This window comes from Vigna radiata, chromosome 9 (assembly GCF_000741045.1).
Source record: "Vigna radiata var. radiata cultivar VC1973A chromosome 9, Vradiata_ver6, whole genome shotgun sequence".
Classification (NCBI taxonomy): domain Eukaryota; kingdom Viridiplantae; phylum Streptophyta; class Magnoliopsida; order Fabales; family Fabaceae; genus Vigna; species Vigna radiata.
The window spans coordinates 1,875,793-1,903,481 of NC_028359.1; the positions used below are offsets into that span (position 1 = coordinate 1,875,793).

At 31.1% G+C, this 27,689-nt stretch overlaps 4 protein-coding genes across 16 annotated transcripts; 1 reads left to right on the forward strand and 3 right to left on the reverse strand.

Annotated features, from left to right (window-relative positions):
- Positions 1-6,538: 6,538 nt before the first annotated feature.
- On the reverse strand, positions 6,539-7,932 carry LOC106773076 (LOB domain-containing protein 22). Its single transcript, XM_014659763.1, has 2 exons — positions 7,115-7,932; positions 6,539-6,668 (listed from the first exon to the last, which is right to left on the reverse strand). Exons 1-2 carry the CDS (start codon positions 7,930-7,932, stop codon positions 6,539-6,541), a joined length of 948 nt encoding a protein of 315 aa, XP_014515249.1.
- Positions 7,933-9,796: 1,864 nt separating this feature from the next.
- Positions 9,797-14,403, reverse strand: LOC106772927 (mediator of RNA polymerase II transcription subunit 9). 11 transcript variants are annotated; one of them, XR_002669660.1, is made up of 10 exons: positions 14,272-14,403; positions 14,073-14,163; positions 12,752-12,793; positions 11,798-12,117; positions 11,643-11,705; positions 11,446-11,526; positions 11,032-11,090; positions 10,869-10,949; positions 10,257-10,355; positions 9,797-10,144 (listed from the first exon to the last, which is right to left on the reverse strand). XR_002669660.1 is itself a non-coding variant. In XM_014659568.2 (9 exons), exons 4-8 carry the CDS (start codon positions 12,092-12,094, stop codon positions 10,892-10,894), a joined length of 558 nt encoding a protein of 185 aa, XP_014515054.1. In that variant the 5' UTR covers positions 12,095-12,117; positions 12,752-12,793; positions 14,073-14,163; positions 14,272-14,403; the 3' UTR covers positions 9,797-10,144; positions 10,869-10,891. The 11 variants fall into 11 exon arrangements, 5 of the variants coding, with proteins under 5 accessions (XP_014515054.1, XP_014515051.1, XP_022641913.1 ...); XR_002669659.1 differs by having other exon boundaries at positions 10,253-10,355; XR_001376649.2 differs by lacking the exons at positions 10,257-10,355; positions 10,869-10,949 and having other exon boundaries at positions 9,797-9,923; positions 10,004-10,144.
- An 829-nt stretch (positions 14,404-15,232) lies between these two features.
- On the forward strand, positions 15,233-17,972 carry LOC106773708. Of its 3 annotated transcripts, XM_014660449.2 has the most exons (3): positions 15,330-15,432; positions 16,520-16,555; positions 17,493-17,972. In XM_014660449.2, the coding sequence occupies exon 3, from the start codon at positions 17,509-17,511 to the stop codon at positions 17,734-17,736; it is 228 nt and encodes a 75-aa protein (XP_014515935.1). In that variant the 5' UTR covers positions 15,330-15,432; positions 16,520-16,555; positions 17,493-17,508; the 3' UTR covers positions 17,737-17,972. The 3 variants fall into 3 exon arrangements, with proteins under 3 accessions (XP_014515937.1, XP_014515934.1, XP_014515935.1); XM_014660451.2 differs by lacking the exon at positions 16,520-16,555 and having other exon boundaries at positions 15,233-15,340; XM_014660448.2 differs by lacking the exon at positions 16,520-16,555 and having other exon boundaries at positions 15,283-15,432.
- Positions 17,973-23,866: 5,894 nt separating this feature from the next.
- LOC106774351 (protein indeterminate-domain 7) lies at positions 23,867-27,187 on the reverse strand. The gene is made up of 3 exons (XM_014661313.2): positions 26,002-27,187; positions 25,471-25,867; positions 23,867-25,028 (listed from the first exon to the last, which is right to left on the reverse strand). Exons 1-3 carry the CDS (start codon positions 26,219-26,221, stop codon positions 24,044-24,046), a joined length of 1,602 nt encoding a protein of 533 aa, XP_014516799.1. The 5' UTR covers positions 26,222-27,187; the 3' UTR covers positions 23,867-24,043.
- Positions 27,188-27,689: the final 502 nt, after the last annotated feature.

A 27,689-nucleotide genomic window follows, 5' to 3' on the forward strand; every position in this document is an offset into this window, starting at 1 on the left:
ATGTTAATGCATTATAAATTCTTGCATCAGAATTTTTCTAAAAGTAATAAAGTTTGATTTATTTCTTTGCCGTCAATGTGCTCATACTTTCCAAAATAATTGGATTTCTTTGTTTCTTCTTTTGTTGTCCTATTCTTTTCTTCCATAGTTCCTAACAATCCTTGCAGTATCTTTTTACTTCAAGTTAATAACATTTGACAACTCTACAATAATTATAAAAATAAATAAATTTATATTTGTAGAAGAAAAGTGAAAAGTAATAAAAATAGTGTTTAATGAATGTTAATAGAATTTGGAGGTTAAAATACGATAAATTTTAGAAATTCCATGACAACTAAGAGAAAGTTGTTAACATTTAATATTTATTTAGAGAAAGAATAAAAACAATAAATTTATAGAACATATGAAATAATAATTGACCAAAAATAATATAGATTTATATTATATAAATAAGTACAAATTTTAATTTATAAATTAGTTTTATAAAATTGAATTAAGTTTAAAATTTATTTTTTAAAAAACACAGTCATCTAAATTTTATTTTAATAATGTTTGATATTAGCTAAATTTATTGTACCATTCGTGATCTCCTAATTATTAATTCATCCAATGTTAATTTTATATATTTATTGATTTAAGAAGATGTATTTAAAATTTAAATCGGTAAAAATAAAATAAATTTAAAATATACAAGTAAGTGGAAATCAATCTCAATTTATAAATTTATTTTATAAAATTAAATTAGATTTTAAAAATATTTTTCTTAACGAAAAAAACCACTAAAAATACATAAAATAAAAAATGCATACATATGATTGGTGTTCTTTTATTTGGACACAAAGATGGTTCTTGTACACATGTTTGGAAACATGCTACAAGTGTTGTCGCTCAACCACACTATGATTATCAGATAACGGTAACAAATCTATAAGCAAAATCAAGACGCAGACACCAACAATCTAAGCCCTCATGCAGGGGCATAACATAACATAAGAAAGACAGCATAAAAGAACATCATTATTATATGTTACTGAGAAGATTGTTAGCAAGCACAGCAACCACAGCATGTGATGCAACACCTACGCACAGGCAGTGAAACGCATGCTTTGAAGCAGTCCCAAACCCTTTGTCCAAGGCAAGAGATGCTGAGCAGAAGACCACCTGGTAGCTTAACACAGCTCAGAAACATGGAGTTGTTCTTGGTCCCCCATGTGAATCCACTGCTATTCACGCACCCTGAGCTATTTTGCTTCCCACTGTTATTGCTGGATATGCAACTCATGCTGCTTCTGATATTGATGTTGATGATGCTATGATATTTTCAATTTTCAAGCCCTGTATATATATATATATATATGTATTGGAGAAGGATTGTATCTGATTCCTGAGTATATAACTTTGTATCCGATTCCTCAGTATATAACTTTGTATCGGATTCTATATATGTTGGTGGTATACTTGAGTGGCAGAAACGATAATATAAATATAGGAATAGGATGGAAAAGGAAAATTTTAATAATGAGATCATGCAGCTGAGATCACTTCATCTCAATGAAACCTCTTTATGTGACTAAATAAACCCCCTTCATACACGTTAAGAATATATGTTGTAATATTTTAAGAACACCAATATAACTTTATATCGGATTTTTGTATAGTATTGTTGTAATAAAGTATAAATAAAAATTTCACATAACGAAAAAGACCTAGAAAATAATATTTTAGAAGTGATAGTGGTTTAAAAATAATAAGATTCGATTATTTTAATATTAAATAGTTTCGTTAACGAGTTTTATTATTTTAAAACACATTATTTCTCTAAAAATCATTTTTCTAGAATTCTTTAACTTCTTTCTAGGAGTTCTTGTCCTCTATTCCTTTGATTGAAGAACGTATAATTGATTCTTGCGACAAGCTCTTCAATTTGAGTAAGTTGACTTTTAACCCACTTTTTTTGGTCTTTTCTTATATCTACTGCATGTGGGCCACAGTCAACTTGCATTTGCCTTTTTAGTCATCAGTTTGAGTCGTTGCTAATAGTGGCTCTAATGGTGTACCATCATCGTGTTTTTGTTGTTCATAAGAGCATGTAAATCTTCTTGTGTGTTTGGAGGTCTTTTAAGCTTCCTAGAGTGTTTTAGTCATTTGTTAGGTAAAAGAAGCTAAACACCTTATTTTAAGTTTTAAGTTATATGGTAATCTAAGTTTATATGTTTGAGTTGGATTAAATGGATTGAGTTGTTGAATTTGTGTATTTGAGCTTGTTGACATTTTTGTGTTGTGGTATAGTTGCTTGATTTTGGTTTGAAATCTTGTTTGGTATGAGAAAATCACGATGGGTTTGTTTGTTAAGTGGTACTTGATTTGGTTGTCTAAATTGGTGAAATTAAGGTCATCATTAGTTGATATTGTTGTTGAATTGTGTTTTTGTAATAGGCTAGAATGTTGGTTGAAATTGGTCTAGAATTGGTGGTTTGACAAGTGAAATTTTGTAGGGATTGTTTATTAAGTGAGCTTTATGTTAGGAGTTTGTGTTTGTATCATTTAAAACTGGGTTAGCTTCTTGTTCTGCTGAAATTTGATCTTTGATATGCTAAGTTGTTGTTTAGAGGTTGTGGTGGTTTTTGGTTTGATCTGATGGACCGAGTCACTAGCTAATTGAGCAAATTGGCATTTAATTTAATATTTAAACATATTTTTGAATCAATTTTATTGTCAAGAATACCAATCTGGTAATTTGAATAGGTCTTGAGTGTAACGAGATCAAGAATCAAAGTTGTTGGTTTCTGGTGTGGCGCTAATCGACCATGTGTGGCGCTAAGCGGTCCTGTGTGGCGCTAAGTGGCTCTGAGCAGTCCTATGTGACATTGAGCCCTACAAAGGCAGAGAGCCTTTGAGCTCCAGGGTACTGAGAGACCACTTTAGGCGTTGAGCACTGCACAATCAGACAACTCCTATGTTATGTGGCACTGAGCGACACTTTTAGGCTCTAAGTGTCATTTCTTCTCTACAGGTCTAAAACCTTTCTTCCATAATTCACTGGGTGAGAGATGGGACTCATTGGGTAAGCATGTTTGCGTGAGTACTGGTGTTGAGCACCAGAGACGTGCGCAGAGCGCTCCCTGCCATTGCATGTTTATGTGTTTTTTCTAATTTTTACTCTATTTGAATTAAGTCACTTTAAATTCTATGCATGTGTATTATTATATTAGTGATGCTTCATTGGTTGAGATCTAAATATGAGTAGGTATGGTATTCACACATGATATATTTATTCGAGTATGATTTGGTAGTGATGATGAGTTCATGATAACTAATGTGTATGATATCTGTGGTTGAGATAATTTCATGAATCTAGTGGAGAGATTCTGTAGTGGTGTTTAGTAGTGTAGTGTATTGATGTAGGATGCTCTGAAATGGGAGATGATCCTGACATTGTTAATAATCATCTAGTCTCAAGTAGAGAAAAGTGGGATATGTCGTGGAGAGTACCAAGAGATCTTTAGTCTAGTGGTTCTTGGTCATAGATTTTTGACAATTAACCTTGGTGCGTGGTAGGTTGATGTGGGCGGGTTGTTTAACCACACACAGGTACAGGTCCCCCAAAAGTTCGACATCTATAAATGTATCTGGATGGTCAAGTCTAGAAATTATATGTCTTAGTACTAATTGATTTATCTGTTATATGATTATTTTTATAAAAGTGAAATGTGATTATTTTTGGTACATTGTGTTTTCGTTCTTATTTGCAATGATTACCTTAATGATGTGAGCAAATGGAGATGTTCTAATTGATTTAGTGCAGGATGAGGGTGGTGTTTAAGGTTAGAAGTAGACATTTTCGGCTTTGTGTATCATCAATCTTGGAAATTAGTATTACGCTTTTGTTTTCTGTATACTCTTAGATATATAAGATTCTTATATGTGTGTATAGTTGATTTTATAATGATGTATGAGATAATTATAATAATCTTATATACATATTTTTTTGAAGTTATCTGTCCTTTCAATAATTTATGTATGATGTTTCTTTTAGTAGTTATATATTGTTAGAATAGAATGTTAAAAAACGAATTAAGTAAATTTTTTTCTCTAGAAAAAAAAATATAACTTTACTCAATTTTTAATTGATTTTTTATTTATATTTTTTTAAAAGTTTAAATTGATATTGAATGAAAATTAATTAAAATTACCATTAATTTTCTTAAAAAAAAAAAAAAACTAAATCAAGTCTTATAAATATTTGTTTTTTTCCCCTTACATGTCATATAATCTATAAATCTATTATCTTTTTCTCAATCTAAATATTTATAAATGTTGATGTACTTTTTAGGTTACATTAATAATTTTTCTATAAGATATTTTATAAAAAATAAATGTAAATTATTATACAATTTTTCTAAAAAATAAATATTAAAATACAAGTTACAAAAAGTACTATAACTTACAATATATGAAATTATGAAAGTAATCTAAAAATTAAGCCAACTATATTGTGTATTTCATAAATTTCTAATAACTTAAAATTTTTTATAAATTTTTTTAAATAAATAATAATAGAGTAAGTTGTGTTAATATAAATAAAATAAAAAACAAAATGTGTGAATTACAAAATTTTATATATATATATATATATATATATATATATAATTTTGTAATTCACACATTTTGTTTTTGATTTTGTTCATATTAACACAACTTACTCTATTGATTTTATTATTTGCGAAATAAATTATATAAGTTGAATAAATAATAATTATATCTTAAAATTAATTGTAACACTATAAACGCTAATAAAAAATATTTATTTTTATGATTATTTTTCTATACTAATTCTGTTTAACTTCAATATAAAATTTAATAAATATTTTTTTTTATAATTATTGTAATATCCAATTTATAATTTATAATTTTACTTTATTAACATTGAAATTGGATTCATGTGTCCCCTAGTCTTTATAAACTTAGATAACAGCCAATCATATTGACGTGAAATCACATTCGTACATATTGCTAATAATAATTTCCATCATTCATAGAATAATATTATCTTTTGATAACTCTTTTCAACCTTTTATCTTTATCTTTTCAATGTTCTTATCATAATCTTTTCAATTTTTTCACTTTCTATATCTGTTGTAGAATTTCTTTGTACAATTTATACAGTTCTCAAGAATAGTTTTCTATCAAAATATAGTTTATTCGATATCCAATTTGTTTATGGATTTTCTTACAAGTACAAAATCTGTACTAGAAAACAGGAACTGCACCTTATTTCATGTAGCACAAATTCACTTTCCAAACACTCTATTACAGTGCTAAGAATCATTTGTGAGTACGCAGTGATAGCTTAAGATAAAAGCACAAGCCATTGATACTGAGTTCAATAGGAAAAAGAAGCCAACCAGATTTGTATAACATTTTCAAATTTAATACTGTTTACTTAAAATTTGACTGATCATATCATATCTCTATAAATCTGTTTTTCTTTTCTTGTTTTCTTCCTTTCTAGATGTAGATAGACTGAATGCCATTTTTCATAATAGAAATATTTTACCTAAACTGAAACAACATTTGTTTAAATGAATTCAACCTGTTCATGTGTTATATTCAACCCAGATGCATAAACATATCTATAAACAAGTAAAAGAAATGAATATATGAAAAAAATTCAAGTATCAAAAAATGCTAAGTTAATTTCATTTGATGCATAAAGTTTTAGAACAGAGAAATGACAGATACCCAAAAAATAATACTAATAACACCTAAAGAGAGATATATAGATACAAATTTTATGATGAATCTGCAACCTATTTAACCTGATAAACCAATCCAAGAAACTGACCTATTTACTGCACCTTTTGTTCACTTTCATAGGTTTTCTATCATTTATTATTGGAAAATGATACTTTCACAACTCTTTTTTAATAACTTTTTGACAACAGGACATGTGTCATCATTTTATTGGTCTGTTTGAATTTATCTTTAGAAAAGTATTTGAAACGGATCAATCATAAACTGCCACATATGCATTGTCAAAAAGTTGTCAAAAAAAAGTTGTTAAAGAGACTTTTTCCATTAGTGTTCATACTTTAGTCACATTTTTCATTTCTGTTATGAATATCAGGTTTCTTCTATAATAATATCTGCAATTAAGTCAAAAGAAAGGTAAAAGCAAGAAAATTCTTCAGAGATGAGTTCATATATTCCTTCTTTCTTTGTCCATCTCTTTTATTACTTTTAACTAAAATTCAACACACTCTCTCTCTCTCTGTTGTTCTTCATAAGTTTGATACAATATTTGAATGTGAACATAAACCTAATCTGTTGATTCCTTTCATTGAATCAGACATCAAGGAGCAGGAATACATTATTGTGATTGACTACAAGAAGAAAAGAATAATTGTGTGAAAGAAATTGTGTAAATAACTCTAGCTGCGCATGTAAGACTGCTGCAAACTCTTAACCAAAAAAACGGAATATCCTAATGCCAACAAAATGACATGCATCTTCTACAATCTATGCTAATTAACACTCATCAGCAAGTACAGTTTGTGAGGCTAAACGATGTTGCTGCACCTTTCAGATCATGCTCTTGAGCTTGTTGCATGCAGTCACCCTCAGCTTTTATTACTGCATCATCTATCTTAAACAACACTGATTCATCACTGCAAAATCATTCAAATCAACAACATTCATGTTATGTTTCATCATTCACAGACATAATTAAACACCTATAATCATAAGTATTTAGCAGTTTTTCACTTCTGTCATAGAATTTATGCCTTTACAGATCTCTTATTAAAACAAATCCAATACAAAATCTGAGAAATCTCCAAGACCAACGATTTTACATTACTGTAAGCAATGTTAATCTTTGAACCATGGAACCATGACAAACCCAAGACAATTATGCTCCTTAAATGTTTGCAGATGCATGCATTTAAACAAAAATCATGCAGTTATACAATTAAATAGACATTAGTTATATAATTATGTGATTGAAAATGATGATTAATTATCCTGGCATTAAGTAAATGAAATTCCAACGTAATTGTAATCTGATATATCCCTTTCAAATCAACAGATATATGTACTACTGAGATAGACAAACCTGCGATGGACTAATTCTTCAGACTCGAACCCTAACTCACTTCTCTCATCAGAATCAATGTCAATGACGGCCTTGTGATCGTATTCATCGCTAACATTACTACTCTGTCCTTGCAACGACAACGAAGAAAGCGACACAGCAGTGTTCTGCACAGCCCACGTGTTCATCTGTTCCTGCAAAGGGGTGGCGCCGTTGAAGTTCTGGCTCCCATTTTCATGCATCATAACATACTGCTCCTGTTGGTGTGGCTGCAGACACTGATACTGTTGCTGGGCGTACAGCCCCATCGGGTCGGCGTTCAAAACCTCACCATCTCCATTAACGGTGACGTTAACGCTGTTGGGAGCATAGATACCGTGCTGGTGCTGATACTGGTGCTGATTCTGGTGCTGAGCCTGAGCTCGAAACATGGCGAGTTGTTGAAGGACGAGGTCGAGCTCGGCTCGGCAGTACTCAATCTGAGTCTGCAGGTCGACAATGTACCTGTAGCAGCCGCCGACAGGGTCGGAGGCACGCATGTCGGATTGGTAGATTATGGTGCGCATGGCTTGGTCCTTGTCGCGAGGGCTGACAACCTTAATGATTTTGGTGATGTTGCTTACTCCGAACAACTTGTGAGCGTTGAGAAACTGGCGCTGTCGATCGTGAGGGAAATACGGTGCGAGAATGCAATCGGGTGCACACTTTCTACGTTGGTACTTGCATGCAGCGCAAGCCTGAGTGGTGCTGTTGCCATTTCTTGTATTGGAGATTCTGTTGTTGGTTTTGGTGTTGGTGGTTGTAATGGTGCTGGTGCTGCTGTTGTTATTGTTGTTCATGGCCTTTTGGGGAGGAAGAAAAAAAGGGGTGTGAGATTTCGGCTGCATCTCCGGCGGGGAAGGTGCTCAGAAAAAGGATTTCTCTTCCGTTATTTTCTGGGCTTTGTTCGATCAGAACAATGGGAGATCGAGAGAAATGAAAGGAAAGACAGATAGATATAATTAATACACTAACCGTTTCCCTTTTGCCATCTGTTATTTTTGGATCTTTCCTTCTATTTTTTCAACTTCTCTTTCTATCATTATCACAGCTACTGCAACTCTTATTATTGGATTATGCACTATAAATAGTTTCATCATCTTTTTTCCTTTTTTGGGAACAAAATGCGCCAAGTCAAAACTATTAAATTAATTAATTAATTAATTATTACATCATCTTCACATCGTTATGCCGTTTCAGCAACAGAGAACGATTCATTCGGAGATTTTTCGAGTATTATTTCTCATATATCACTGGCTCAAACTCCCTCATTCTAATTATACAAATTTAACGACTCACGTGTCATCATATAGTTAGCTTTGTTACATTTTTCAGCCAAAATAATGGAAACAAAAACAAAAAAATCAAAATTAGATATAAAAATCTTTAAATTACTCAGAAGATATAATAAGAGTGAATATGAATCCAATTCATAGATTATTCTCAATCGAAAATTTATTAATTATGTTCGTTTTTCTCATCTTCGTTTATGGTAAAATACGTTTTTGCATCCTATAAAATTTTTAAATATCAAATATGTTTTTTTTTTTTTTAAGTTGTGTTATTTTCGTTTCTTTAACATATTTGTATATGTTGCTGATATAATAACAATAAAAAATTATATTATCGATTTACCTTTATCAATATAAGTTATTTTATTAATTATTTAACTTTTTAATTTTTGTAACTGCTTTTTCTATAATTACCTTTTGGAAATATATAACGATAATTTGACAACATATTTTTTAACTATATTTTAACATTATTTATGATTGGTCCATGATGATATTTATGATTATTATTATTGATTATGGAGTAATTTTGGATCAATAAATGATGTTAAAATGCTGTAAAAAAAATGTTGTTAAAATATCATTATTCTTGGAAATATAATATCTATAAATTTAATAACATTTTTATTATCAAAAAATGGACACACATGTATATACTTCCACTAGTAAAAAATAATGGAAATAAAACTGAACCTAAAACATTAATACAATTAAAATTGTTTTTTTCTAAAATAAAATACATTAACCAAAAAGTATAGTTTAAATAAAACCATTCTCTTTTAAAAGTCGCGTTAATTTGATAAATTTAAATAAATAAATAAAATGTTAACAATCCTTCAATTGTTTAATGGCTTTTGCGTCAACAACTTTACTTTGGCACAGATATTAAAACAAAATTTATTAATAATTGATGCAAAATTGTTGTTATTAAAATTGGAATTAAATATTAAGAAAATAAAATGTTAAAAGTTTATGTAAAATTTACTTTACAAACACGTATTTAAATATTTCAATGTTAACCAGTAGGAGATGATACATTTTAATATTAACAAGCAGGAGATCATTAAAATAATAGTAGTTATTATCCTGTTATATAACCACTTATATATTATAATTCTATATCAGTATTTGAACGCAATATGGGTAATGATCTCATGCCGATGCACAAATTATTTAGAAATTATCTCTAATTTTTGTATTGGGGCATCAGAACTACCAATTCACAAATAATGATTTCAAAACTTTGTATCATTTAAGAAACATATCATAAAACACCCTTGTCATACGTATAAACAGTTGTGAAAACTGCATTTTTAGATTTCACTTTTCAATGTTCTTCAAATAATTATTCTCAGTGTAATGAATGACATTATGTATTCAACATTATAGATAAACAGCACCAATAGGAGGCAACCAATTTTGTATCATATATCATTAACATTACATTCCTCATTGCTCCAAATTGTCAGAGTTTGCTCTTAATAATATGTCACGTCTTTCTGCTACAGGCAACAGAAGCGAATGGTAAAGATTTGCCGTTGATTTAAACATAATTTGACCTTGTTTCATGGATACAAACCTTGACATCCATGGGCCAAAACTTGACAAGGAACTTGCAGAATATCTATTAAATTATAAATTCATGCACAGGCTTAAATCTCCAAGGTTGAACATAAATAATCCGAATGAGAATGGAGAAATACAAAGCTCACATCTACATCTGTAATATAAGACCAAAAGTTAAGGTCACAAAAAGTTAAAATAATAAATATTGAACCAGAACCAGCATCTAGATTATTATAAATGGAAGAAAGTGACATTTACTAACTCACGCTCATTCTTGAACCAGGAGTGTTTTAGAATTGATGCTACATTTCCTTGTTTAAAAAAGAAAATACCTAACAACTTTGCTCCCCTTCTTTCCAAAAGAACTTGAATGGATACATGAAATCAGTGCATAGGAGGGAAAAATTTTAAAAACAGAACTGGAACTGTTCAATCAATTACACCATATAAAACAAACATTGCGATATTTTCAAACCAAAACACAATTACAAGTGGATTTCTCAACGAGGCCATTCATACTTCATTAATTAATATTATTTGTAGCTTCTAAATCTTTTAGATAGAGATTTCCTGTGACTACTCAAAACGAAAATATATTTAAGTATCACCCAATTGGATTTATAAATGGGTATTCCACCTTACAAATTAAAAAGAATCAAAATGCAGTAAAGAATATTAAAATTCTTCTATGGCTACAGACATTCATCCTAAAATATTTGCAGATATTATAGAACGTGTATTGAGAGATGCATCTTTAAGTACTTATCGAGTATAATAAGTATTAGCGTTTTTGCTAATCTGAATTTTAAGGTAGAAAACTGGTGATCCACACCACTACTAAAACATCAAGGTAAAAAAAGTCAGTTAAGGTTCCCTACCCTATCTGAATGGATAACAATCTCTATGGCTCAGACCTAACAAGCTCCTCCACAGATTTTCTGTAATTGGCAATCAAGTCTCTGGAACATGGGAAAACAACCACATTCTTTTAGCATCTAGATAATTAACCACACCGAAATATCTAAGACAATTTGTACAGACCTTCTCTGATTTAGCAATTGCTCACTTTCCTCTAGTTTCTTCTTCTGTCCTTCAACTGTCTGCATTCAACACACATATAATGCTAAGAATTATCCCAGCTCCAAACTACTAGTTCAAGATGTTTCCAGCAAAGGATGTTTAGTGGTAAGACAAGGTTTTCAAGATCAATGATGCAGATTTTGTTTATCATGCACAGTCCAAGTAACAAAAGATAGGAGGAGTATAGAAAAAGAGCAAGAGAGAGAGAGAAAGAGAGAGAGCATAATGTGCATTTGATTAAAGGCAAGACCAAAGTAGAGCCGTTCAGATTCAGCAGACTTTGGAAACTCAGAATTTTGAAGCAAAAGTGTTCAACAAACTTGCCAATTAACATATAAAACAAGAAAAGGATAAAGTTAGTGAATTGCATATTACCATAGCCTTGGTGCTAATCGACTCCGAGATCGAGTTTAACAGCTGTTGGCACTTCTCAAAGTGGTTACTCAATTCATTGATCTTTAACCAGTGAAATCACAACAATGAAAAAGAAAAATATATATTGAAAACCCTAAAAGGAAAATTTGATTAAAAAAAAGGATTAATCAAAACCGTGAAAAAGGAAAAATTCAAACCAATGCATCTGATTGCTGATCTGGGTTTCCATGTTCAATAACCTCAGACAAATTCTCCACCAACTGTGACCATAACAAGCAAATTCCTTATTGAAAAGAAAAAATAAAGGTATATGGAGATGCAACTGAAATTTTTAGAAGGGGTTACACGTTACATGTAAGAGATGGTAGTGAGAGGCCAGTGATTGGTGAAGGTTCTGTTGTTGCTGCTGCTGTTGTTGCTGTTGTTGTTGTTGTAATAGACGTTGCTGCTGTTGTTGCTGCTGATAAAGGTGCTGGTGCTGTTGAAATGGAGACTGAGGTTGTAATGCTTGCTGAAAAGGTTGTGGCTGGAGAAATTGTTGTTGTTGTTGTAGAAAGAGGTTAGGGTCCTGGTTCGATTGGGATTGGACATTTGAATTGTGTGTTGGGATCATCGTCCAGCTTCCTCCAGAAGAACCATAGTGATCCATCTGTCTCTACAACTATACTTCCTCTGCAAAAAGAAAAACAAAATTAAACCCTAATTCAGGTTGAGATTGATAAGTAGGGGTGGTCATGGACTGGATTTTAGAGAATCCAATCCAGATCTACTCCAGATCCAGATATTTGAATAAGATTTTGAACCCAATTCCATTTCTTCTACCAAACTAATTTGGATTTTTTGTAAATCCAAATCCAAATATTTGGAACAAGTTTTAAATCCAAATCCATTTCTAGATCCTTGTTTTTTAAGAAAAAAAAGTTTTTATAAATTTAAATCTATATTTTCTAAGATTAAAATAACTATTTCATCCAATACATAAATATATAAAAAAAATTAAATAACATATAACATATTAAAAAAATATAATAATATTAATATAAAAGACTAAAGATAATATAGTAATTAAAATGAGTGTGCCACAAAAGACATAATGCACTAAACATTGCAAACAGACTGGAGATAACGTCAAAAATGAGGGTCTTTTAGTTACAGGTAACATGTTGTTCTTTGGATCATAGCATAAACCCCTAATTATTTTCGAAAACAAAATCAACCCAATTTACAAAAATATTAAAACCTTAACTACAAACAAATGGATTCTATAACTAAGAAAACAGGTGACTAAAGAGGAAATTTTGCCCACCGAGTAACAGCTGCGATAAGAAAGCTGCCGCTACCACCAGAGCTGAAAAACATTACACAACATAAGCCAAATAGTACTGTAAGGTCACTCCACACCTATAGCACACTATTTATTGATAACTAAGAGTCTTCCCTGTTATATATTATCAGACATCAGAACATGTTTGCAAAAAATTGGATAGATCAGTCTTCAAAATCACTAATTACTAAGCTTATTCGTGAATTTGATGTACCTAACATTAAGCTTATAGAAACAAGGGAGCCACCTGAAAACAGCTATATATGAAAACATATAACATTTTTCTAAAGATGCTCCCTAGAAAGGTGCCACTGGCTTCCCTTGATGCAGTCAGTAAGTAGCACTTTTAAAACAAACCAAAGTCCAAGATCCTAAAAGGCTAGCATTGTCTTCATCAAATTTTCCGACATTTTAAGGAAAAGTTTTACATTGTCAACTACTCAAAAATCATATAAGTACGACTAATATAGTGTGAAAAAGATAATTATTATAAAAGTTCAACACATTTTTCTTATGTCACGATAGAATATAAATGTAAAATTGCATTAGTGGTGCATACACTACTTAGTATTTGAAAACTCATACCAATCATATTACTGTTATCTTGGATACCTAAATAAGCCCCACAAGCTAATATAATTCTTTTAAACCATCAACTAGATTTCTGTTTTTAATGCACAGATAGAGTTTTTGAAGCATCTGAAGCTGCTGAGAAACAAACCTTTTCTGCCACCTCCAAAAATGCAACAAGAATGGTTTCTAACCGGTAATGTTGCTATTATTATTATATTGCTTGAAATAATATAGCCAAAATTTATAGTTGAACCACGCATTGACAATTTATTCCTGAAATTGACCTCTAGATAACTTGGACAAAACTTTTTAGTTTCTCCATTGTGATGTCTCATTCCAAAACTAATAGATCATTTGTTGAGCTTCTTCCAAAACGATATTTCTACCAGAAAGTAACCATTGAGCTCAAGTGCTCGACACAAAAAGTCGAACTCAACAATATTATTTGTAGGTTTATCTCGACCATGTATTCTTTAATTGATGTAGTGCATGTCCCTCTCCTTTTGCTATTCAAAACACATTCAGTTCTAGTGCATTGCAAACAAAATCACAATGCACAAAGAGCAACTGAAGTATGAAAGAGTGTTATCGTTTTACTGAATCAGAAAAAAAAAAAAACGAAATGTACAAACCTTATAACAGCAACAGAAATCAATGACAAGATACGGCACAGAAAGAAACTACAGTAACCCCTGATAGTAAGTAACTACACAGTGAAAACGAAAGAAACCTAATGCAACTGTGGAACTTGAATATCCAACAATCGGAATCACGGCGAACCCCACCACGTCGACCAGCACAACCGTGCACCACCCTGCGTTCTGCGAAAATAAAATCCAACAACAAAAATAAAACTAGAAAAAGGAACAGAAGAAAAAAAAAAAAAGGAGAAACATATACCATACATTCATATTATCAATTAGATTTACCTTTGTATCAATTGTAAAGAAGGAAGAGAAAAGAGGATTTAGGTATAGAAATTTCGGGATCGAGGGAGAAGTTGATGATTTCAAAATTTGGATTTTCCAGATTTTAAAATCTGAAAAAAAAAAACAGATAAAAGGAAATGGATCTTTAATGGATCATAGCAGTGTAAAACTAGATCTGGCCCAAAATCTTAACTTTTCATTACTTAATTATATTTTCTTTTAAAAAAATTAATTTCATTTTAAACAAACGTAGTTTTTGTTCGAATATTTTCTTAAAATACTAAAAAATACTAAAAATTAAAAAATTAATTTTATAAATTTAAATTCTCATTTAAACATATAAAATTATACTCCCTTTTTTTTTAAAAAAAAAGAAGAATTTTGTTAAATACTAAATAAATATAAATATCAATGGTACATACCGACATCATTTATAGGTTCAAACATAATAATACATCAACTATTATAATTATTTCTAAAATATTATAAGATAATGTTATTATTTAAGAAAATATGTATATTTCAATTATTATTTAATCATATATTAGCATAATACGTTAATATATCTTCATAAGGTTTATAAATATTTAATATCACCACACGAAAGTATGTCACATTTTACTTAATATTATTTACTATTATCATATTATTAACAAATAATATATTGAATATTTGTCTATTGAAGATTTTTCGTTTCACACTGTTCAAAACATCAATAAATAAAAAGATACTTTAGTCCGACGTTAATTTTACATCTTAATAAAATCAGTTTAAACCCTAAAATTTTATTATTTAACCTTTTTTTAATATTTAAATGATAACAAGATTTAAAAATTAATTTTAAATTTTAGAAAAGCAAAAAACTCATTTTATCCTTTGGGAAAAAGATAAAATGAAAAGTAATTTTATAAGGAGTGCAAGAAGAAATCACGGAGGTACAGAAAATAACTGCGTAAGTGTACATGTGGTTGAAACCAAACAGATGTAACGGAAAAACGATGTCGTTTGCAGTAAACGGAGTAGCGCCACCCTTACTTTTAGGTCCGAGGTTAAGGGAAACACTGGCGAGGTATAGATTCACTGCTTCCATTCTCTGTATCTTTTCTTACATCATTTCAAAGGTTTCATCTTTCACCTGCTTCGCCCTTTTTCCAATTTCAGGTTTGATTGTTATTCATTTTCCCCACTTTTTCTATGCAACTTTAGCTCGACATGTAACTATAACATAAACTGTATATGTCATCCAATTTTTGTTTCCTTTGTTTGGCTTCTGTTTTAGGCTCAGAATCAAGACCAAAGGAGAAAGATATTAGTTCTTGTAGAATTTCGTGCGTGCGTTAATTGAGAGAAGTAGAAATCATTAGAAAGTGCTTACAAAATTATAGAATAGAACATAGTGTTTACTCTATACAATGAGAATACTCATAGGAACGGAGTTTGTTTCTAAATTCGGTGTTCCTTTTGATCCTTTACAATAGAAATATGTATATAGTTAGAAAACAGTGTAAACTGGTTGTACAATCTTGGTCATGATTATAAGATAAGAGCAATAATAACAATTATGAGTAATGGTGATGGAGGTTTTGGTATGGGGTTTCTGGCTCTGGAGTGGTGTCAACAGTTAAGGTGATAGTGATACAATGAATAAGCATTCTTTTTGTACAAGATGATTGAACATTGTTTTAGCATTCTTTTTCTACGAGATGATTGAACATTGTTTTAGGCATTTGCTCATTTGATAGAATATGCAATCTTCAGAGTCTCTTTTATAACAGATACCAAAACATGGCAAGTCATTTTCAAAGGATTTCTGAATGAGAATGGGCTGAGAAGGATTTTTTAAATTCTAGAATAATTGTAATAGTGGGTAAAGACATTGGAAAACCAAGGAAAAAGTATTTGCTTCCCTGTCATTGTAGAAATTATTTCTAATTGGCAATGGAAAAAACATAATACTGCTGCTGAAGGTGATTTTGCTTGCGTTATGCAATCTTTCAGTCTGTTCAGTTCAAGAATACAGAAATATCAGCTGTCGTCCACCAAAGAGTCACAATCACAGCAAACCATAGTTGTTATTTTAAACTTATTCTGATCTACCTTCAAACAAATAGATTGAATTTGGTTGCATTTGAGGAAAACTAAACTGTTGTATTATTAGAAGATAGCTTCAAGGAAACTAAATTCATATTAGGTCATGAGACAGTTAAAATTTCCTATTAATTTGTTCCCTTTTCTGTCTTATGGTCAGCGGGTATCATTTCATCCATGTCAGCTGGTACATAAGGTGGGTTTTAACTATTTTTAGGTTCTGGCTTAATGACGACAACAACAACAAAGCCGTATTCCATTAGGTGGTGTTGGCAACAGGAATCACTTGATGTCATTCAGCATTGTCAAAAACTGAAGCTCTTGTTAATTACTTTTTTTTCCTGAAATTTTTGTTAGAGATGAAGGTCTGACAGTAAAAGGTCAACAAGGTTGTTGTTTGAAAGGATTAAAGTGTAAAAGAGTTATACTTGTACCACACAGGTTCAACTGCAACAAAAAACAAGTCTAAGCAACAGAAATTAAACTTCAATGCTCTCAGTTTGAAGTTTTAAGCCTCTATCACTATTCTAGGATATAAAATTGTAGAAGCTTCTGTACTGTTATGTATATTGTGGTTTTGTAACTCTATGATGAGAATAGATTGATTATTGCAACAACCAATTTTTATTCCACTATAGGTCAGGTAAATGGATCAATTGGTGCCTTTCACATCTACCAAAAAGCATATTATGTCAGATGGTAGGTAGAATGGATGGAATATGTTTTAATTATGATATCAATTCTTGTATTGTGGTAAGACCATCAACTTTTAACAGGGATAAAACATCTTTAAGTTTCATTTTTGTTTCAGGCATTTCATTCATCTGATCATTCCTCCGAAGCTTAGTCAAAGCAAATTTAAAATCCATCGTAACACCAAACAAATCTTTGATTAAATAATGCTTTTAGATCATCGTCATCTCTACTACCTAGCCCAGATGTGGTAATTTTGAGGCCTTTTAGGGGTAAAAGTTAATCATGTCCTAATTAGTCAGCTGCTTGTTTATTTTGATTGTTGATGTTACTGGATTGATGGAAACCATGGTGACAGGGCATACTGTTATGATCTTATGTTGGGTTATGATTGATAACCATTTTTGGTCTTGACATTAGTTTCACTTTGTTCTTTTCAGGTAGTCTGACATAGAAATGGTGGTAAAACCAACAGTTGCATTAAGGGCTATTTTTGTTGGAGGCATAGCAGCATTTGCTAAAATAGCTGGAGCAATGAAAGCTGCAGGTGGTGTAAAAGTGGGTGCAGCTGCAACTGCAATGGCTGCTGCGGCCACTGCAGCTGTTACAGGGTCAAAACAAGAGCAAACTGATGCATCTCAACAGTCTCTAAAAACTGATGCATCTCAACCGTCTCCAAAATAACTATCTGTATCTTTTTATTTCTTCCAGTTTGACATTATGTGTTGTGAAATTTCTGTAACTTAGTTGAGTGTTCTCAAGTGGAAGAAAGAGACCATATGCGAATTATAGTCTTGACAGATGGTGATGTAATAACCTCTTCAAGATTTGTAATAAGATTACATTGAATTTATAGAGTTCCCGAAGTTTTCTATGGTGCTGTGGATGGATTTATGAGACAAAACTAAAGTCTAAGCCAAGTAGTCTGAATTAGATTATCTAAATGCCGAGCAATGAGTTTTCTATGTAGTAACTTATGATGATTGAACATTATTAACAAGATTATTATAAGAGAATTGTCCGGATTAACACAGTTCATTCCCTTCAATTGAGTTTATTGTCCTTGCATTGGCTATCTAATTCTGAAGGGCATTGTACGCTACATATGTTTTGACACCCTTTTTTTTTATAAATTTATTATTATTGGATATGAAGTAGTTTAATAAAGGAATACTTTAGGTTTATTTTGTACTTTCTTTCCCAAACTAAAAGCAAGTATAATTGAAAACAAAATGGCAAAAAGGTTTTGCATGCATTTTTGACAGAATAATATAGGTATGTTTCCATCACTTTCACTGGCTCAACTTTTTCTCTTCTTTTCATGGGAAGGAAGTGTAGGACATATGGGATTATTGTCAGGGAATTATTCTATAGCATTAAGGACAAAAGACTGATAAAAGTGTGAATACAACGAGCCATAGACTTTTTGTAAAGGAGCCATATTATCGACCATAACATTTGTTGATTAAGAAAACCTTAATGCTCTCACTCAATTAGCACTTTCTGCAAAATAAATAGACAGAAGATGAAGTACTTTTCTTTTTTTTCAATTCACTATATAATCGTAAAAAGCAAAACACACATTGTTATGCATGAATTTTAAAAGTCTTGTGATTTTTATATATGACACTAATTATATATACCATTATCAAACATTTTTCTGTTTTTAAAAATCTCGAATGATGATTATCAGTTTTGTAATATGAAACACATTGACATTAAATTATTAACTGAATAATTATATCAACTAAGGTTTAATTGCAAAAGAGTATTGCACAGTTATTTTATTAAAGATTATATATCTAATCAAAAAACACTAAAACTACACCATTAAAATAGTGAGAAAAAACAAATTTACAAAAAAGACTGTGGTTGCATCATCAAATTTTATTACAAAAACTCTGAGAAAAGAATGTTGAGGTGTCTCTTTCTTCTTAATTATTCTTACAACTTACTGGAACCTGATATTGCATAATTATCGAAGGAAGAAAAGAGGAAATAAATCAGATAAATACATGCTGTGAAAACTGTTAGCACTCATTTGAATCTCTCACTTGATAAGGACAAAGAATACCTTGGAAATGAAGCAAAGGATTGGGAGAGAGAAGGCAGAAGATGCACATGGAATAGAGTACATGATATATATATAGAGAGAGAGAGAGAGAAGAGAGAATAAAGAGATGAAGGATTAGTCAAACCATGCAGAAAAGTTGGCATTGTTAGGAGGGAAAGCATCTTTTGAGTGTTTTATACAATGACAAGTCAACTAGGAGGACTATGGCCGAATGTATGTATGTATGTATAAGAGCATCATTAAAAAGCAAAGAAAAGGGGTTGAATCATTGTGACAGATCTCTCAGCTTTTAAAGGTAGCACTACATATTGTTTGTTGTGTTTGCCTTCGATCTGCTTCTGCAGACAAAAAGCACAACTATCTATCTATCTATGTGTAACCAATGCAAAGGAAAGGGAGAGAAGATATATAGAAGAATATGTATCATATGGTCATTCCATAGGGGACTGTGCCTTTTTCTCTTGGTGTTGCTATCTTATGCTAGTGCTACCCTACCTAAGCTACCCTACCACCATTTCCTTTTCTGCTCTTTATCTCTCCATGCACCTTCCTTTTCTAACACAAAGACATATCAGTACTTGCATCAAAATAACCAACTCCTCTTTACCAAGCTATTTCTTACTTGTCAAAGTTAATGGCTGTTTAAATATCCAAACCTGCTTCATCCTTCAAAGTAAAAAATCGGAACATGTATGTATATATATATATATATATATATATATATATATATATATTATTAGATTTTATGCGTACAGTTTCAATTTCACTGATAAGAAATCAACTGTTAGCATTTGAGTACATACAATGACTATGTTGGTGCATGTAATTAATATGAGTGCTTTTGTTACGTAGTTTGAAATGATGTGGCGGTTGTTTCAATGCAGTGATCTCTTATGCGTGTAATAAGCTATGTTTGGATTATCATTTGAATTAATTCTGTTGGAGAATGTTAAACATACCCTCGACTCCATAAAGTGAAACAGTATAAAGAAAAATAGAAAAACAATAGTTCCTCGAACATGCACTGAGAAACTAAAAATGTTGTTTTGCAAACTACATTTGGTGAAAACATCATCAATACAAACATATTTTGAGAGGTTTAAATCCTTTTTTGATCCCTAAGTTAAGTTCTGATGTTCAGTTTAGTCCCCGCTTTTAAAAATGTCAACCTTTAGTCCTTATGATATGAAAAATGTATCAAATCAGTCCTCATGCAGCACTTAATAAACAACAAGTTACAAGTTTTCGTACCTAGATATCCAATATTTTGTGATTTGTTAACGGAAGATGTTATGAACAACAAATCACTCAATGAAAAACTTGTGATTTGTTAACGGATAGGACTGTTTTGATACATTTTTCATATCATAGGAACTAAAGGTTGACATTTTTAAAAGCGAGGACTAAACTGAACATCAGAACTTAACTTAGGGACAAAAAAAGATTTAAACCTATTTTGAGATTAATATGTATAGTGTATGTTGTGATATGCTAGTAGCATGCTTTTCACTCTAATTTTTTTAACATGTTCTTTATTATTTTTAAATTATTTTCTTAACATATGAATTGAAAATCATGCATATAATCTCAAAAAAGTGATATACAATATTATTATAAGAAAAGGGTCTCCATCACCACCCAAATGATAAATGATTTCATTTGACAAGTTGTATATTATGAATACTTTTCTTATGATTTTCTTTTTGTTGAATCCACATTTTTTTTTATAAATTATTATATTTTAATAATTATTTTTAACAACTTTTTTACAATAAATTATGTATCACTATTTTATTGGTCCGTATATTTGAAACGGACTGATGACGTACTACCACATAAACGGATATAAAATATAATTTATTAACCTTGTCTTTCGTATGGTTTCTTTTGGTTGAAAAACGTGATATAAGATGCTTGATTTAGAAAATTAGGTGCATTGGGAAACTCCATTAACAAGAGAGAGGGGGTAATTGTAAATTCACCAATGAATTTGTTGCTTTGAATAAGACAATGGCTGAAAGGGATAGAACAAAATACTCAAAAACTGAAGACCAATCCAATCTAATTTAAAAGTGATTCATGAAATATTTTTTATTAATTTGTACATGGAAATAAATTCATATTATTATTATTATTATTATTGCTACGATAAATTTATGTAGCATTGTCCTATTTAACTGTTTCCTTTTTCATGTATAGATTGCATTGGGATTCAGAGGAATCTTTATCTGTACATATGTTTTGCCTTTACAAACCAATGAAATTAGAGATCCCAAATGCCACTTTCTTATTATAAATATTTTTACTTCATTCAACAAACAATATATACCAAAATAAAATAATATAAGGTACTAATAAATTATTATCATAATAGATTCACTTTCTTATGAACATTAATCAAGATTTTAGCCTTTTTCTCCGGTTAGGTTAGGTTTAAGAAAAAATATATAAATTAAAAATCACGTAAATTGTTTATTAAAATTAAGATATGTGCAAATGTCTCATATTTTATTAATATTAATAGTGTGTTTAAAACAATAAGTGAAAATAAATTAAAAATTTCCCAAATACAAAAGTTGATGAAAAGGTTGGTTCCTCGGGATTGAATCTCATTTGTACCCAAATCAGGTATCAAAGAGCATCTTTTTTCATTTTATTTTTTATGTTTTAATTTCTAGAAAATCACGATAACATATATTTAAATAAGATCAACATGATTTGATGCATTTGTATCATATTTACGAATCCTCTTAATCACAAAGAATCCAATGCTTTTTAATCACCATACCATCCTTAATCATAAATTTTGTTTTCTAATATTTAACTTGTTTCTAGTTCGATTTCAAATTTATTAAATAATATTATTAGATCAATCATTACATAATTATAATATTATCTATTTTAAATTTTTGTTCATCACGTAAGAAAAATGATATTTAAATAATTTTAAACCTTAATTTTAACGTATATAATTAGATTATATTATTAAATGAATGGTGCATCACAATTATATTGTTGTAATTTTTAGTTAAAAATAATAACTAAATATACTGTATATGCATAATTAACTATAAAAACAAATTTCAAAATTACTTTTTAATCTTTTATCTATTAAAAAATATTCTTTGACACACTTAAAATTTTTTACATTCATTTGACACTACTCTTATTTACTTTTTACTCTTTTTTTTCTTGAAAAACTACAAAACTTTATACTTTTTAGACCATTTTACCCTTCTATTTTGTGTCAAATGAATATAAAAGTTTTCATAATATTATTACTCTTACCTGTTATTATTGTCTTAAGGAAAATGATATTTTAACATTAATTTTTTGACACCATTTTGACACTGCATACGTGTCAAAATGTGGTTGGACGATTTCAAATTAAAAAAGAACTTTGTTTTTTTCTTTCAAATATACCCTTGTCTCAATTTTTTTTAATTTAAAATTATCTAACCATTTTTTGACACATGTACAATGTCAAAATAGTGCGTCAAAAATATCATTTTCCTTGTTTTAAAAGGAGATAGATCTCCAAACCTTATTCTCGGAAAACACGCACTGTTGATGTGAACATGTGTCGTGGCCAGGTTATGTTTTGTCTTTATGCTCTTGTTTTCATCTTATGTTTCAGTATTCTCTATTTATTTTTAATTAAAATATTTTATTCAAGGTTCTATAAAGATTTTCTAGCTTTGATTTTATCTTAAATGGGTTCACTACTTTCATTCTTTTTAATTCCCTTGTAAGTTTTCCTTTTTCTAATGATAAATTCTCATAAAAATGTTATTTTACAGTTTTTATTCATATTTTCATTTTTCATAATCTTAATAAATAATTTAATTATACATTTAGTATTTTTTTAAGACACCACATGTCATATCAGTCACCTTTAATAATTTTTTTTCACAAAACCATATTAAAAATGTCTAAGAATCAGCAAATAATATTTTAAAACGATATTATCATGTCTACTCTGCATAAAACTTTGAGCAATATGTGGTTTAATAAGTCCTGAAATAAAATAATTTATTTTAACAATTATTATTGTGTTTTGTTGCCTTTATAGAACAAATAATTTAGTCCTTCATATTAATTTATAAGTTTTATATTTTCATAATTTTGACTTTTTATATATATAATTTCACATATATCAATTATTGTTCCAAATTTGAAAAGATTAGTTTTAAGTCTTTGAAGAATACTCATCAACTTTACTCCTTAGTTCTTTTTCAAATATATTTATACAATTACAAACTACAAATATTCATAAACAACAATACATGAAGAAGAGTTTAATTTTAATACCCTATCATCGTAAACAATTAAATGCTATAATAATTAAAAACCATTAAAACCTTATCGTAAATGGTGGTATAATCTATGATTAAACAACAAAAGGTTACATTGTCAATGTATTTTAGTGAAATTAAACTATTAATACCATTGTATATAAATAACTGTGTTTTCTGCGTCCTAAAATTAGAAGATTTAAAAATGAACATAGTTATATAGAAAATTATTAATTAAATTAAAAATATAAGAATATTAATTCTATAAACATGCAAATTTCTTTTTTAAAATGTTTCTTAATTAATAATGTTGGAAGTTTTATGTTGCGATAAACTAATTTCAGAAACGTATTTTTAAAAATCGGAGATCTAATTATTTAAAAAAAAAATCAAATTATAATTATGATATCCATATATAGTATAAAATTCAGCTATGCAAATAATGAACAGAATATTGCGAATAGAAAACAATAGATAAGAAATGAAAACAGTGGGATGAATTCGGAAAGTTCATTCCCTTTGGGAAGATCGAAAATATCTTAAACAAAAGTGAAAGTGATTAAAAAGGAGAAAATTATTTATATAGATGATGAAAGGAGGAAGAAAATCCACATGTAGCTAGCTAACCTTGCCATTGCTTTTGAGATTGGTTTTGCTGATCATGAATGCAGTTTCCAATGCCAGCAATGGTGAGAATATCATTATGAGAGAGTGGCCTGAGACCCAAGAAATCTCTGGTCAACCCTTCATTTCCTGCTGCACCACTTGCTTTTGAGAAGGTATCATGCAGATACAAGCTATCGTCATCTAATTTTTTTGAACTCTGAATGCCACCAAATGCATCCTCAAAAGGGGTTCCTTGGAAGGCAGAGGGAGAAGAGAAAGAGTGTATAACATCATGAAGAAGGGATGGAGCAGAAGATACAACAGAAGCAGCAGCAGCAGCAGCTTTATTCCCCAAAGGTGATGACGATGATGATGATGATAACAAGCCATGGCTAAACACTGCAGGAGTGTTAGTCGTAACAGTGGTTGGTGTTGTTGAAGTGGTGGTGGTGTTGTCTTGATCACGTGAGGACAAGTTCAAGCCAAAATGAGCAGTGGCAGAATCTGCTGAAGAAGTCATGTGAACCTGATGGTGGGCCCTTGCCATGGCTGGTGAGGAACCACTTCTGCTCATGGTTGCACCCATCTGAGCTGCTTTCTGCAGCAATGCTGTGGCTGACATGTGTGGGGAAGGGTTAGGGACTGTTTGGTAGGCAGCAAGAGTGGGACCAAGACTAGGGTTAGGGTTTTCTTGGTGTGGAGGGGGAGAGAACATTATGGATGGGGATGAGGAGAGATTATCAACTGTTGTTGGTGGGCCCAGCCAAGGGGGCATTTCTGGCCTAAGATTGAAACTTTGCTGCTCTTTTTTCAATGAGAAAGCATGGATATTTTGAGGGTTGAATTGGGTTTGAAGGGTGATGTTGTTGTGGTGGTGCTGATGAGAGGAAGAAGGTTGTGGGGGAAGAAGTTGGTTGTTGTTGCCTGTGCCAGTGATTGCTCTTGCACTCTCTTCTGCTAATGCATCACAGAAAGCTCTGTGGGTTATGAAACTGTCCCTCCTGGAAGTCATAACCAAACAAAATTACACTAAACTGTTATGACAGTGTAGAATTATTGACTTTCTTACTCTCTCTCTCTTACTTTTCAACACTTTTTAAAACTCTTGTGAAAGTACTTAACCACATTAAAAAAAATTCCAAACTAGGAATTTACACTCTCTCTTGGAGGGATTATGATTTATGAGAGACTGCTATATCAATGTAATGAATTTAATGCATATCATCTTGCAAGAAAGGATAAGGAATGTGTGTGAAAGTGTATATATTATTAATGGAATTGGAATAGCAATTAAAAATTGGTGTGTGTGTGTGTGTGTGAATTCATTATAGTCAACCTAGGATTCAAAAATCCCATCCTCTTTAAATGAAAGATGTTTCTTGAGTGTGGTGCCTTAACTAAACTGGACTTATAATTCACATGACATGGATGTAGGTTAGTTACCTTGAGAAGAGGGTTCCACAGTCACATCTGTACTCCCTTGTGCCACAGGTTTTGGAATGGGCTTTCCAATCTGATTGAACTGCATATTTCTTGGAGCACTTGTCACATTTCCACTTCTTCTCACCGTGCTTTCTGCAGAAGTGCTTCTTGATCCCAGTCAGGTCCCCAAGAGCCCTTGATGGGTCATGATGCACACAATTTGCCTCTGGACACACATACACCTTCTTCCTCACCTCTTTGCTTGTTCTCTGCTTCAGCTTCCACGGCAAATTGTGCCCTCTTCTGTGAAGTTGCAGGTTCTGGTCTCTTTGAAATCCTTTGTTGCAGATCTCACAAATGAACCTATTTGTGGCCAGAAGACTCTTGGGGGACAAGGCTATAACTTCAGCATCAGGGTCTGAAATACACACATTAAAATTCATATAATTCAACTAAACAACACAAAAACATGACATATATATGTATGAATCAACCAAAGCCATAAGACTCAATGAGGTTCAGTTTAGACTTTGAATAAGGAAGGAAACAAACCTGGGTTACCAGGAAGGTTTCTCTTTTTCTTTGGTGGCTGAGTCTGAGTTGGCGGTGGAGCCAAGTATTGCTGAGGGTAACTGGTTCCAATTTCAGTTCTGTTGCCTGAGGAAGCACTGGCTTCACCAGATGCAGAAGTCAAATTTGACATGTTCTCCTCCACTACTGGCTGCTGCTGCTGCTGCTGATGTTGGTTGAACACAAAACCCTTCATCTCCATATATACTTGCAAGTTTTAGCAACCTATAAGGCAGTGGTATAGGCCATAGATCTTGATTTTTCAAATGCTGCGAAGCTTTCTGGGATCTAAGGACAAATCTTACCAGAAATAGAAAAGGAAGAAAAAAGAAAAAGCTAGAGCACAGTCCACACAGCTTAGACTGGAAAGGAAAGAAGGAAGAAAACACAAGAAATATGAAAAAGCAAAGGAAATCGATATTCGGTTGAGGAATAATAGTGTATGAGTCTCTACCAAACTAAACAAAAAGAGGAAGAAAGTTGAGAGACAGTGGTCTCTCTATATAAGCAGTATTAGAAAACTTGTTACTAGTTTGGCACTGAGCCAAGAGACAAAGTTTTGTTTTTATGAAAGAGCAGAAGAAACAAGTTGTGAGATGAAGCAGATGGTGGTGTAGCCGCAATCCGTATTTTTCTCCTTCATGGTTTTGAAAACCATGCTTCATAATATGATAACATTACCAAGGAAAATCAATATATGATGTGAACAAAACTATAAACCCTGTTGTTTAAAAGTATAATCTTGTTATCTCAGAGATAGATAGATAGAGAGAGAGAGAGAGAGAGATAAGTGTGATGAGAAGAGATTCTGAGTGTATGTATGTACTCTCAGCCAGTCCAAAACCACAAACCCAAGAACCTTACGGCTAACTCTGACGTTGAGCTTTCTGTCTTTTCTTCTGTTTTTTCTCTCTCTCTCTTACAACCCCAGAAAAAATAACATGAATATTTGAAAAAAAGTTGAGATTTTTTTGGTTAAAAGCTTTTGTTCAAGCACATCCTTCTTGCTTGGCTTTCCCTTCTCTTGCAAAGTAAGCACAAAAAAGGGGGCAAAAAAAGCAACCACAGAAAGAGAGTATCATTTGCATACACAGATAGATAGAGTTTGTGTGAGAGAGAGAGAATCTGAAATTCTTTTATTTAACTAACATCATGGCTGATAGACTGTTGTAGTTCTTGGCTTTCTACGTTTTACAGCGACATGATTGATCCATTGATTAAATTGTAAGAAGCATGGCTAAAAGGTTTGTTTTTTATAAACTGGGTATTTAATTCAAAGTTGTTTTCATCATCCTTCATTTCACTATCATTGCAAGTATTGACTATAGAAAAAGGCTGAATATTCTGACAAATCTTGCATGGTTGTTTTATATTAAACCAAAGGAAATTTTGAAGATCTATAGAAAGAAAGATAAACAAAGCTAGGTGGCTCCCTAGCTAGCTAAGACACTCAAAAACTCATATACATCTTTCTCTCTCCATCTTTCACATTCCCATTGTATCTTTTTCAGCCACAATTTTTGTCCACCCAGTCATTTTCACTTCATATTAGTCATTATCAGTATGGAAAATTTAATGATGCCTCAAATTATGATGTGGGATAATCAATTTCATCAAACACCATCAACTTGCATCAGGATTACCATTCCCTCTTTCACAACCCTAAAGTT

Excerpts from the sequence above, each read along its gene's own strand:
- LOC106774351 (XM_014661313.2), bottom strand. The coding sequence starts at position 26,221 with ATGGAGATGAAGGGTTTTGTGTTCAACCAACATCAGCAGCAGCAGCAG. Across the intron at positions 25,868-26,001 it reads AAACCTTCCTGGTAACCCAG|ACCCTGATGCTGAAGTTATA; the intron begins GTTTGTTTCCTT and ends TGTGTATTTCAG. Across the intron at positions 25,029-25,470 it reads TGTGGAACCCTCTTCTCAAG|GAGGGACAGTTTCATAACCC; the intron begins GTAACTAACCTA and ends TATGACTTCCAG.
- LOC106773076 (XM_014659763.1), bottom strand. The coding sequence starts at position 7,932 with ATGAACAACAATAACAACAGCAGCACCAGCACCATTACAACCACCAAC. Across the intron at positions 6,669-7,114 it reads GAAGAATTAGTCCATCGCAG|TGATGAATCAGTGTTGTTTA; the intron begins GTTTGTCTATCT and ends ATGATTTTGCAG.
- LOC106773708 (XM_014660451.2), top strand. The coding sequence starts at position 17,509 with ATGGTGGTAAAACCAACAGTTGCATTAAGGGCTATTTTTGTTGGAGGC.
- LOC106772927 (XM_014659566.2), bottom strand. The coding sequence starts at position 12,094 with ATGGATCACTATGGTTCTTCTGGAGGAAGCTGGACGATGATCCCAACA. Across the intron at positions 11,706-11,797 it reads CTCACTACCATCTCTTACAT|TTGGTGGAGAATTTGTCTGA; the intron begins GTAACGTGTAAC and ends TTATGGTCACAG. Across the intron at positions 11,527-11,642 it reads ATCAGCAATCAGATGCATTG|ATCAATGAATTGAGTAACCA; the intron begins GTTTGAATTTTT and ends CACTGGTTAAAG.